The 12555-nt window shown below is 33.3% G+C and overlaps 1 protein-coding gene across 2 annotated transcripts in view; it reads right to left on the reverse strand.

Annotated features, from left to right (window-relative positions):
* The window catches only part of LOC106873390 (prostaglandin reductase-3), a 112677-nt gene that overhangs the window by 33647 nt on the left and 66475 nt on the right, over positions 1-12555 (reverse strand). For both annotated transcript variants that reach the window (XM_052968857.2, XM_052968858.2), the window contains exons 4-7: positions 8179-8274; positions 3791-3889; positions 3312-3351; positions 2331-2359 (exon numbers count right to left, since the gene is read on the reverse strand). In XM_052968857.2, the coding sequence (XP_052824817.1) occupies positions 2331-2359; positions 3312-3351; positions 3791-3889; positions 8179-8274 (264 nt within the window). The remainder of the gene's footprint in view (positions 1-2330; positions 2360-3311; positions 3352-3790; positions 3890-8178; positions 8275-12555) is intronic.

Below are 12555 nucleotides of genomic sequence, written 5' to 3' on the forward strand. Positions count from 1 at the left end.
GTGTGTGTGTGTGTGAACATTCAGTTTTTAACGTTCAGTTTGGGTGTGTGTGTGTATATATATATATATATATATATATATATATATATATATATATATATATATATATGTGATTGGGGGATGTATATGTTTTTGTTCATCTATTGTTCACATATTATTATTAGTGTGCCTGTATTTCTCCAGAACAATAAATATTCATTACACTATGTTATAAATTAGATTATTTTAAATTTAAATATTGGCGAGAAACTATTTGTAGCTTTAGAACAGTTTTTACAGCTAACAGCAGACAATCACCTTTAGTTAAGATCACACCGCACAAATAAAACAAACAAAAAAAACTTTAGCAGAATATTTCTTAAATGCATTAAATATTCTTTTGCAAGACACAAGTTAATCAAAAAGTAACATAATATATACTTTATAATAAAGATTTTCTTTTAATATCTTATGCAATATGCCAAGATTGTATATTGCCAACAAACCCAATATTCGAAACTTAATATACACAGCACAAAACATGTGTAAACTGAAGCAATGAAAATCAAAGGGAGATTGACAATGTACACCAGCCAATATATCGGTAGTTGAAAGCAAAATCAATTCTATTGTAGACAGGAAGGCAAGCTATATTAGAAGTTGTCTGAAAGAGTTTACAACAGCAACCAAGCCATTAGTATACTACAATGACACCAAAGACTGATGAGATCTCCCGTCCAATGGATCATTGCTTTAACATAGACCCTATCATATTGGGTTCTCTCAAGCTGACAGAAACAAGCAACCACCACAAGAAAATGGGAAATATTTTGCTCCTTCCCTTGCTCTATCACCATCATCATTTAATGATTGCTTTCCATACTGGCATGGGTTACACTGTTGAACTGGACCTGGTAAGTCAGAGAGCTGTACCAGGTTCCAGTCTGATTTGGCATGGTTTCTACAGCTGGATGCCCTTCCTAACACCAACCACTCCAAGAGTATAATGGGTACTTTTTACATACAACCAACACAGGCGCCATTTACATGACACTGGCAATGGCTATGACTATGGTTTCACTTGGCTTGATGAGTTTTCTCAAGCACAGCATATTGCCCAGGTCTTGGTCACTTGTCGTCGCTTCCACGTGGCCCAACATTCAAAGATCATGCTTCACCACCTGATCCCTTTCCCCTGCGAGGCCCGACATTCATACTACCAGCAATGGCCACAATTATGATTTCACAGGCGTCATTTAATGATACTAGCAATGGCTATAACTATGATTTCACTTGGTTTGATGTCTCTTGCTAAGCACAGCATATCACCAAAGGTCTCGGTCACAAAATAAAATAGAGCTTGCATCCATATAATTTTTCAAACCATAGTGTTGAACAAATTTAAAATGTTTAACTCCTTAGCATTCATATTACTGTCAAATGTAAAGCTTATTTATTCACATTGTTTCAAATTTATCATACATAATCTCATGGCTTTGGGATTTTAATGATGTGATTGTTTATTTTTGAAATGATACCATAGGGTAGATGTGAAAGGCTTGATCTGTCCATTTTGAACATAAAACAGGAAGAATATTTAGGTCTCATTTGACCAGTTTGAATGCTAAAGGGTTACAACAAGCATGAGAAGCAGGCCACATGAGAAGTGAGCAAAGAGACATGGCTCATCATCAAGTGGGTCACACTACTAAAAAAATAGAATGTAACTTTTCATTAGGTCTGCCAATCAGAAAGTCCCACAGGCTGCAGGTCGCCCATGACTGATTTAACAATTTAGTATCTAAACTGGTCATAACCAGCCCAAACTTTCTATGCATTTTCTGTTCTAACCAACCAAATCTGGCCTCTTGTACCTACCCTACAATGAGGTCAACCATGGAGTGGGTTAGTGGGGTTAGACTCTACAAGCACCTTCATTAACTGAAAAGAGGGGGAACATTGAATGCCTGCATAATCTCTACCCCATCAATTCCATTACTGATTGGGAATACAAATAATCTTGTCTAAGTTGTTCAGAATTTGTGCAATGTTCCCAGTCTCTGTCCCTCCAATAGAGTATTTACGTAGTAACTAGACCTACTAGGATTAATAAATTCTCCCTCAATTTAATCTATCAACATTAAAAAGTGTAAGAAACAGCAACCACAACTCTAATGTTGTGAAGCAAGCATTTTCATTCATCTGTAATTAAATTCTGAATAAGTGATCTTTTTTTAAAAGTGACATACAATATTTTTTCTTAAAAAGTAAGCTACAACAAAAATGTATGTAAATGACCAGTATTTTACTCGCATTTTGGAAAATAGACTTCAGAATTGAAGAATACTTACAGCAAATTGTCCAGTACCACCAGCAGCAGCTTAATTAAAATATTGAATGAAAATATAAAATATAAAAAGTCAAATGATGGAAAAATATCTAATACTATATTTTGTTTTATGTCTTTCAACTGCTTTTATCACTGCCATATTATGTTGATATTTGTAATTAGCATAGGCCTTCCAATTCTAAATTGATACTATGAATAGATACAGCTTATTACAAAGTTTTATCTCTATATAATATTTGGAGAGTGTTTTATGTTTGGAGACTACACTTTAAAATGAACAAGTAAAGTACAAATTCTAGCACTCATTAAAAAAAATAATAATTGGCATTTAAAATCAATATTTATTGATGCTTCAATCAATTTAGCCTTTCTGTGAGAAACAATGAAAAAATTAATTTTATATAAGAAAATATTTTTAACCTCGTTCTAAAATAACTTTAAGATTATGACCCATAGAGACAACATGGAGGTCTAACAATCAAAGATTTGTAATTTTAACTAGTTAAGTCTCTTCAGCAATGTTGCTGTTAGAATCATATAATTTCTCAATCTAACTGATTATATAGCAATCAATATCCAAAATAAATCATCTGAAGTGGTAGATTTGGTAATCACACCACTCTCTAATGGTGTGTGGTGAAATTTTTAGGAAAATTATATCACACACAAAGCATTCCAAGCTTTGCTCTAAAACAATTTTGGTGTTATAGAATACTCTTTAAAAATTAATCTAGTGCAATATTTTCTTATGCGGAATTAATTCATTCATAGTGTATCATATTAAACTGTTATGTAAATCTCAATTGCTTCAACCACCCCTTTCTCTGATATAAATGGAACTTCCATTTCGATAGAAACTAAAACAAACCAACAATTTTTATCAAAATAGAACAAACGATGTAATGGGTTTTTCCTAGATAAATAAAGTGGAATTAAATTCTACTCTAAAGAAACCTAAATATAGAATTAATTTTAAACTCACCAGTGACAAGAACTGTTTCACCTGATTTAATGCAACCAGCCTTCAGAAATAAAAATAATGGAATATTAGATTACAAACATTTTGTCATTCCTTAATTGAGTTTTAGTGTTTTTAATACCAAATATTTCACGAGAAAATGTCAATGTCAATCGTTTATAAAAAGGTTATTTCTTTAATGCTAGAATTCAATAAAGCAATTTCATATTTTCTGCTTTATTCTCTTTTTTTCACGTACATACTAGCAACAAAAATTATCCATTTGAGAGGTATTCATAAAAATATCTAACTTCAGGTTTTTTACCTTTTTATATTAGACGTTTAAAGAAATTTACATAGTAAACCTTTATTATTATATATAATTATATACCTACATTCAGCTACAAATGTTTGTACTTCTGTAAACTATTTTCTGCAATTATTTTCCAAACAAGAAATTTACTTTTAAAACATCTACAGTTTCTTCTATATAGCCTACTTACCTGATCCAAACTTAAGCTGGCAGTGAGACCACTCACTAACAATGGTAAAAATTCAGAGCCCAAATAAGGTAAAGGTAGTACTTTGCTGGCAGAAACTATCTAAAGGAAATAGAAAATATATAAAATATTTAACTGTGCCTATAAAGTTTATTCAACATAAGAATAATTATTTCATATGTGAAGTGTTCCATATTTTTCTGAACATTACGAAGGAGATGACAGAGGACTGAGATATGTGGCACCTTGCTATACTCAAGAAGACTCACCCACCACAACAGAATTAAGATCCTAAAACGAAGGTGCCACATAAAAAGCATTGGTATGGGTGCTGGTGCCATGTAAAAAGCACTGGTGATGGTGCCACATAAAAAACACCCAGTACACTCTGTAAAGTAGTTAGTGTTAGGAAGGGCCTCCAGCTGTAGAAACCATGCCAAAACAGACTATGGAACCTGGTGCAGACCATGGAACCTGGCAGGAACTGGCCTTGCCAGTTCCTGTCAAGTCGTCCAACCCATGCCAGCATGGGAAATGGACGTTAAGTGTTGATAATGATGATGATGATGATATGAATATTCAAACCAAAGCTATATAACAGTCATCATTCTCATAGTTTCAATGTTGACTTTTCTGTGCTTGCATGGGTCAGACAGAATTCATTGCAGCAGATTTTCTAGTCAAATTCCTTTCCTATGACCAGTCTACACTTGTTTCCAAGCAAACTAATATTTCCCTGTAACTAGACTGTTTTCATGTTAGAATGAAGATGAATAACACCAGATATGATAGTGACATTCAGTTACAACTATGTGATGTCAAAACAGAGAGGTATGCATGCACATACACACACACACACACAGACTGAATTACGATGGGCTTCTTTCAGTTTCCATTACCAAATCCACTCACTCATGAGGCTTTGATTGATCCAAAGCTATACTTGAAGACACCGATCGAAGGTGTCATAAAGTGGGACTGAACCAGAAACCACATGGTTGGGAAGCAAACTTCTAAGCCACAGGGCCTTGCTGAATGTTCAAACTTCTTGGTTAGTGAGATTTGAAAGATAATGTTCAGATATATACATTACAAAGAAAATTATTTCCCTTCAATTTTTAATATGTAACAAAATCTTTGTCTAACTATAGGTTGTTCCCTTCTGGACCCACTTCAGGATCTTCGGACAAGTATCCTTTGCGCTCCTACCCCTCGCCTCCTACAATAAGTTGCAGGGTTATTGTTGGCTGCACTGGCATCGGGTGGAGAGTGCAACATATTTTTTGAATGGACACCTCCACTTAAAATCCAAACATGTCCCTTGTTAATCTGCACAACAGACAATGCAATATGGTTATTCTTTCAAACCTTTTTCACACAGCAACCTGTGGTAGTCTTATTCATGCCAGGCTTGAAGCTGGTACTTATACTGGACCCATTTCAAAAGTAAATATTTCAAATGTCAATATTTTTACTAGTTACACTAAGCATAATGAGTCAACATGGTAGCTTCTATATAATCACCTGCTAAAAACAGGAGCTAAAAATTCCTCAGATAGCATTTTATCATCTTAAATGAGGAAAGACATCTATTTACATTCGACGGATATTTGTCCTCATCTTTGTTGTTAACACAGCATTTCGGCTCATATACCCTCCAGCCTTCTTCAGGTGTCTTGGAGAAATTTTGAACCTGGGTTCTCATTCCTAAGGTATTTTTCGATGTTGTTGTTATTATTATTATTATTATTATTATTACTGTCATTGTTCAGGCCACTGCTTGGAATCGAACTTGGAATCTTGGGGTTATGAGCATGGGCTACTAACCCCAAGATTCCAAGTTCGATTCCAAGCAGTGACCAGAACAAATAATAATAATAATAATAATAATAATAATAATAACATCAAAAAATACCTTAGGAACGAGAACCCAGGTTTGAAATTTCCCCAAGACACCTGAAGAAGGCTGGAGAGTATATCAGCTGCAACGTTGTGTTAACAACAAACAAGATGAGGATGTAAATAATGTACATAATTCCTCATCTCTTAAATATAGAACTGAAGGAAAGACATTAGACAAACCATTCCAACAAAACATTAAAAAGATAAGATAGTCACAGTTGGAATTCTTCTAATCATAGATTTTTTCAATCAAGATTGACCTAAGATAGTCAAACAACATCATTGTCACCATGTCATCTTTGTCACTGTTGTTGTTGTCATCATCATCATCATCATCTGAAATATGTTTTCCATGCTATCATGGATTGAACAGATCATTACAGTCCATATCAGTTCTTATTTTGGGTTTCTGCTTCCTAAGTAGGTTGGAAGATTACATTTCACTCATAGGATCTAGTTCAAAACGGGGACACCAGTATTTTTTTAACGAAACACTTTGAAACTTGGGACACTGGTAGAATGTGTCATATAAAACATCTTTTTCTCTTAGTCTTCTTAAGAAAAATTATTATATTGCAACTTATTTCATGTTAAAGTTGTCGCATTTCTGTAATTTCAACCAATGACTGACGTCCATTCAGCCGAATACAGTAAGTGCTGACTACGTAAACAAACGATTCTCAAACGATTCTGGCGGTGATAAAATTATTATTTCCTTGTCAAAAAATGGCTGAAGCATATTGGCAGTAGCTAATAAACCTTTCTATTATAGGCACAAGGCCTGGTTTTTGAGGGAAGGGTTAGGGTTAGGGCAAATGTTGTACATATACAGTTCAGGCAGATGTTAACGAAATTATATTAAAAATAAAACGAAGGAAAACAAACACACGTGTGTTGCCTCTCTGCAAAATGTCAGAAATAGTGGAGATTAAATACGCTTTACACCGCTTAAACTGCCAAAGGAGTAACTATAAACAGCTGAATACTTGTCAGTGATTGGTTGAAATTATCAAAATAAGACAATTTTTTACATGAAATAACTTTGAATACAAAAATTTTTTTCTGTTCTATAACACAAAATAGATAAGTATACGAAGTTTGAAAGTCTTTCAGTACCAAAAACACTACATAAAACATAAATGAAAATTGGTGCCCCCGTTTTGAACTAGTTCCCACTCATATGTCCTTTTTTTTTTTTTGGCATGGTTTCTGTGGTTGAATGCCCTTCATAACAGCAACCACTTTACAAAGTGTAGTTAATGCATTTTGTTGTGGCACCAGTTAATATATCTTCAATAAGACTCAAGAGTTCTCTCAATACAGCAGTGTTTATGGTCATTTGCAAACCATAATCACATGCTTATTCAATCAAATCTTGAAGAAATCATTGACACTTTACACAATCATCAACTATTAGAAGAGTAAAAGAAATACATTTATGAGGTGAAATTACAAAACATTTAAACTAAAACGATAATTAAAAAGTCACAACAAATTCACTGTAAGAGAGTAAAATGAATAAAATAAACTTTAAATTTATAGAGTGGAAATCCACAAATACCATATTCTTTAGGAGATAATTGCAAGTAAAGTATTTTTTTCTCTAATTCTAACCCTTAAATCCATTACAAAATAATTTTAGTTCATAAAGTTGATCTAGTTCCCAGTGAAAAATCAATATAACATTTACATAAGAATTACAAATATAAAAAAGACATTTAAGTCAAAAAATCTGAATATTGCCAAAGAGTAAGGTAGGTAACAAAACAAAAGGTTTGGAGGAACTGGTCATAATTAGTAGCAGGAAAAGAAAAGACAAGTACTCAATTCTGTGTAATCAATGAATTTAATGGATGCACAAACTATAATTTGATTTTAGATAGATTTCCTAGGTAAAAACCCTTTTGTTTTACCACAATAATCAAGAACAGCCTAAATATGAATATTATGAACCGCTTTATATTTCCATAGGAAAAGTAGACAAATTTTAGTATACTTTTAAGCAAATAAACTAAGATGGTTGATAAAAATATTTGATCACTGAAATATTAGTTTATATACAGAAAGATTATAATTTTAACATATCAATATTTTCTTGGCATGTTATGCATGCAAAACAAAAAGAAATTAATATTGATTAGATCTAAGGATGATGTGTAACACATATCTTAGGACTGGTTTATCTGTATCAACTTTGTGATGAAATCAAACAAGTTTCTATCAAAGATTACTTCACTGATATGTGCATTTGACACAAATAGATAATAATCATTGACCTTTCATGTGCCAAGTGGAAATACTTTCAGAGAACTCTAGAATGTTAGGCCTAGTATATTAAATTACATTGGATCAAAAAAATTCATATCATATTCTAATTAAAGTATGTTAGAATGGTTTAAATGAGAGTGCTTAAACATTAATGGTGACTACTAAAAGAAAATATAATTAATTTCATCAGTATTAAGCAAAATAAGAAAATTTTTCTAAACCTTATATTCAGCAAATGCTCCATGTAACATATACATCACAGATTGTCCCACTGACAATTTGGTATCAGCACCAATATCAACAATTTCTCCAAGAGCCTGGAAAATATTTTCAGAATAGTGTGTCATGAAAATAAAGAGCATAATAAATCAAAATAAATATCTATGCACTTTTTTGCATATATTGAAAACTTAACAAAATGTGGAATTTATCATATTAATATGGCATGTCATAGTCTGTTTGACTGGAATCAATAAAAACAAAACTGTGTCAAGTAGTTCTTGCTTATAAACATTATTGTTTATTTTATGCATTTTTTCCCCCATTTCTTCAAAAAGTCTTCACAAAAGTAACACTTCTGGTTCAATAGATACAAATCACCGCCATTACTTCTTCTATATTTAACATATTCTCAATCCCACCCTAAAAATTATCACTCCACTGGTATATATACCTCCTCAAGTCATGTCAATTGTATGTTGTATGCATGTATAATTGAAAAGATAATTTACTTTCAGTGGGTGTCATGTTTATTGGAAGAGTCCAGAGTTCCTTTCAATACCACCCATAAACCAGGTGTATTTTGCAAGCTGAAAAGAATAGATATCCTTTCCCATCAAGGCAGTATCAGTCCAGGAAAGAAATGATTTTCTTCATGTATCAGTGATGACCCTAAAATATTCTAGTATAAAGTTTGAAGATTAGTTTTCTCTATTCTGCATCTTTACAAACTATGCAAATGTATTATATAATGTTGTATGTGCATATATATATATATATGCATATATCTATATAGTGTGTGTGTGTGTGTGTGTGTGTGTGTGTGTGTGTGTGTGTGTGTGTGCGTGCGTGCGTGCATGCGTGTGTGTGTGCATGCGTGCGTGCGTGCAGAGTATATACTATGTATGTACATATGTGTCAATGCTAATGATGTAGTCTGGAGTAAATTATGAAACAGCTACAACCATATTCATCATCATCATCATCATCATCGTTTAACGTCCGCTTTCCATGCTAGCATGGGTTGGACGATTTGACTGAGGACTGGTGAAACCGGATGGCAACACCAGGCTCCAATCTAATTTGGCAGAGTTTCTACAGCTGGATCCCCTTCTTAACGCCAACCACTCAGAGTGTAGTGGGTGCTTTTACATGTCACCCGCACGAAAACGGCCACGCTCGAAATGGTGTCTTTTATGTGCCACCCGCACAAGAGCCAGTCCAGGGGCACTGGCAACGATCTCACTCGAAAACCCTACAAGGCCAGTCAGGCGGTACTGGCAACGGTCACGCTCAAGATGGTACATCTTATGTGTCACCCACACAAGAGCCAGTCCAGGGGCCCTGGCAACGATCTCACTTGGCTTGCCGGGTCTTCTCACGCACAACACATTTCCAAAGGTCTCGGTTAGTAGTCATCGCCTCGGTGAGGCCCAATGTTCGAAGGTCTTGCCTCACCACCTCAGCCCAGGTCTTCCTGGGCCTACCTCTTCCACGGGTCCCCTCAACTGTCAGGGAGTGGCACTTTTTCACACAGCTATCCTCATTCATTCTCACCACATGTCCAAACCAGCGCGATCATCTCTCTTGCACACCACTACTGATGCTTCTTATGTTCAGCTTTTCTCTCAAGATACTTACACTCTGACGGGTATGCACATTGACATTACACATCCAGCGGAGCATACTGGCTTCATTCCTTGCGAGCTTACGCATGTCCTCAGCAGTCACAGCCCATGTTTCACTGCCATGTAGCATCGCTGTTCGTACACATGCATCATAGAGTCTGCCTTTTACTCTGAGTGAGAGTCCCTTTGTCGCCAGCAGAGGTAAGAGCTCTCTAAACTTGGCCCAGGCTATTCTTATTCTAGCAGCTACACTTTCAGGGCAGCCACCCCCACTACTAACTTGGTCACCCAGATAGCAGAAGCTATCGACTACCTCTAGTTTTTCTCCCTGGAATGAGATAGAAGTTGTTTCCTGTTTGTTTACAGTGTTTATTGCACCTGAACATCTGCCACATACAAAAACTAACTTCGATCTTTTGCATCTCATATCACTTCAATCTTTGCTTATTATATACTCCACATTGGAAATATTACTGTTTGTTATCCTGGATTTTCAGATGGCTATGTATATTTATATATATATATATAAATATACATAGACACTCACACAGCCATATATACCCACAAAATATAATGTATATGCACATATACATGCAATATAAACTTTAAATAAATAAATAAGCACCTGTTATCATTATCTTCCTTATCAACAAGAATAAAAATAAAAAGTAAAATATTTCAATACTATTGATAACTTTTACCTTCGAAAAACAAATCTGTGTCTTTAACATGGATTATTTTTTTTAATATCAAACTGCCTGAGATTATATCTCATTCTACGACACACAATTCATGTTTTAAAACTAAAACCTGCCATCAGAATTTCTTGTTAATCTATGTTCCAAGCACCAGCTTAGTAATGACAAAGTTATTTTACTAAATTTTGAAAAATTTTTTGAATGAATTAAAACAAAGACAGTGTATTTCAACAGGACTATGCTAACAAAATGGTTAAAATCATGTTTTATAAAATGATTCCTTATGTAGATACTAGACTCAATGAAACTTCAATCCTATGATTGCCATTGATTAAATCTTGAAATACAAGTTATACATTTGTCTAAAATTCATATTTACAATTTTATATTGTTTTATCCATGATTTTTATGTTTATATTAATTTTTTCCAATTTATTGAAAAGAAATTATATTGCAAATTAACATGTAATATATATTGCAAATGTTTACTGGGATTATATCAGAATAACAGCCAAATGTTTTGGTTAAAAAGATATAAAAATCAAATTTCAAAAACTGAGAAATAATGTCTAAGAGTAGAGAATAAAATGATTTATAGTGATGTACAATGTTCTTAGATGCTAAGTAACTTTTAACTGAGAAATTTCAATTCTCGTACCACCATGCTAAATTTAAGGCAGACTACTCATTTTTTTTTTTTATCAATCACAAACTCAGTCCATATAGCACTCTGCTTTGAGAAAACCAGTTAAATGAGTACAATCTGATTAAAGAATAAGAAAAAATAATTCCTTCAATCTTTTGACACATTGAATGCTTTTGAAGTATTCTGTTCCAGTTACTTGCCATCATATATCTGCTTTGTAGCAATTCTCTAAAGCTAGCACTGAGAAACGAAACTCTTATTTCATTGATGAATCATTAGTGAAGTATTTCAAAATCATTTAGGATGATTAATGTATTTTTGGTAACTAAAAATATATATAATTACATTCTCTTAAAACTTGCTCCCAATATTCCTTCAAAGTCTGTGTATGGTTATTTTTAGACCTATAAATTATATTCAAATGTGAGTGTATAATTTTCTATGACAGCTGAGTATTAATCTTCAGTACTGATTACCAACAAATTCTAAAAGTTTCCAAAGCTGCTGATGAGCTTTTAATAGAAGTAAAATCTTACATATGTTCAATTCAACAGAAGATATGTCTATCTATGTAATGATAAAGCAAAAGTCTATATAATGAAATTAACACTATTTTACTTTGTAGCAGAAGACAGCAAAATCACTCACATTAATATCTACAGTTAGTTCACACACTTTATTCTAAGATACATTAAAGTCATTACTTATTCAATAATGCTTTTTATCATTCAGTATTTATAATTGAAAATGGTTTTCTCTATTTAATCGAGATTTGAAATGGCTACAGAAAAGTTAATAGGTTACAAAATTAAAAATGATAGGAACAGCAAGAAAAAAAATTTAATTATCAAATTATTTGCATTAAACAGCTTATCTTTCAAAGGTAATTGGGCTATTGCTCTCTTCACCATTAAAACTAAAATCTCTAAACTTGTTATCTTTTAAAAGAATAATGTTTGCAAGGTGTAACAATGGAAAACTTAATTATAACAGAACTTATTGTGATATTATATCTGAATATTATATCTGAGTATGTGTGTGTGCACACACACAAACTAAGTATGTAAAAGAAACTGATGTCATCATCATCATCATTGTTTTAATATCCACTTTTCCATGCTTACATGGGTTGGATGGAATTTGTTAAGGCAGATTTTCTACAGCTGGATACCCTTTCTGTCACCAACACTCACCTGTTTCCAAGCAAGGTAACATTTCACCATGACCAGATATGTTTCTATGGAACATTGGAAACAAAGGATACCATTTGCATGATGGCACCATCCATTGACAACTATCTCAAAACAAAGAAATGATAACATAAAGTAAAGCAAGTAAAGTTACCTTCTTGAGTCATGTTGACTTACAAGGGCCAGTTTCCCAGTTTTGTGGTATATATATTCTGAA

This window comes from Octopus bimaculoides, chromosome 6, assembly GCF_046866305.1.
Source record: "Octopus bimaculoides isolate indiv1 chromosome 6, ASM4686630v1, whole genome shotgun sequence".
Taxonomy (NCBI): Eukaryota; Metazoa; Mollusca; class Cephalopoda; order Octopoda; family Octopodidae; genus Octopus; species Octopus bimaculoides.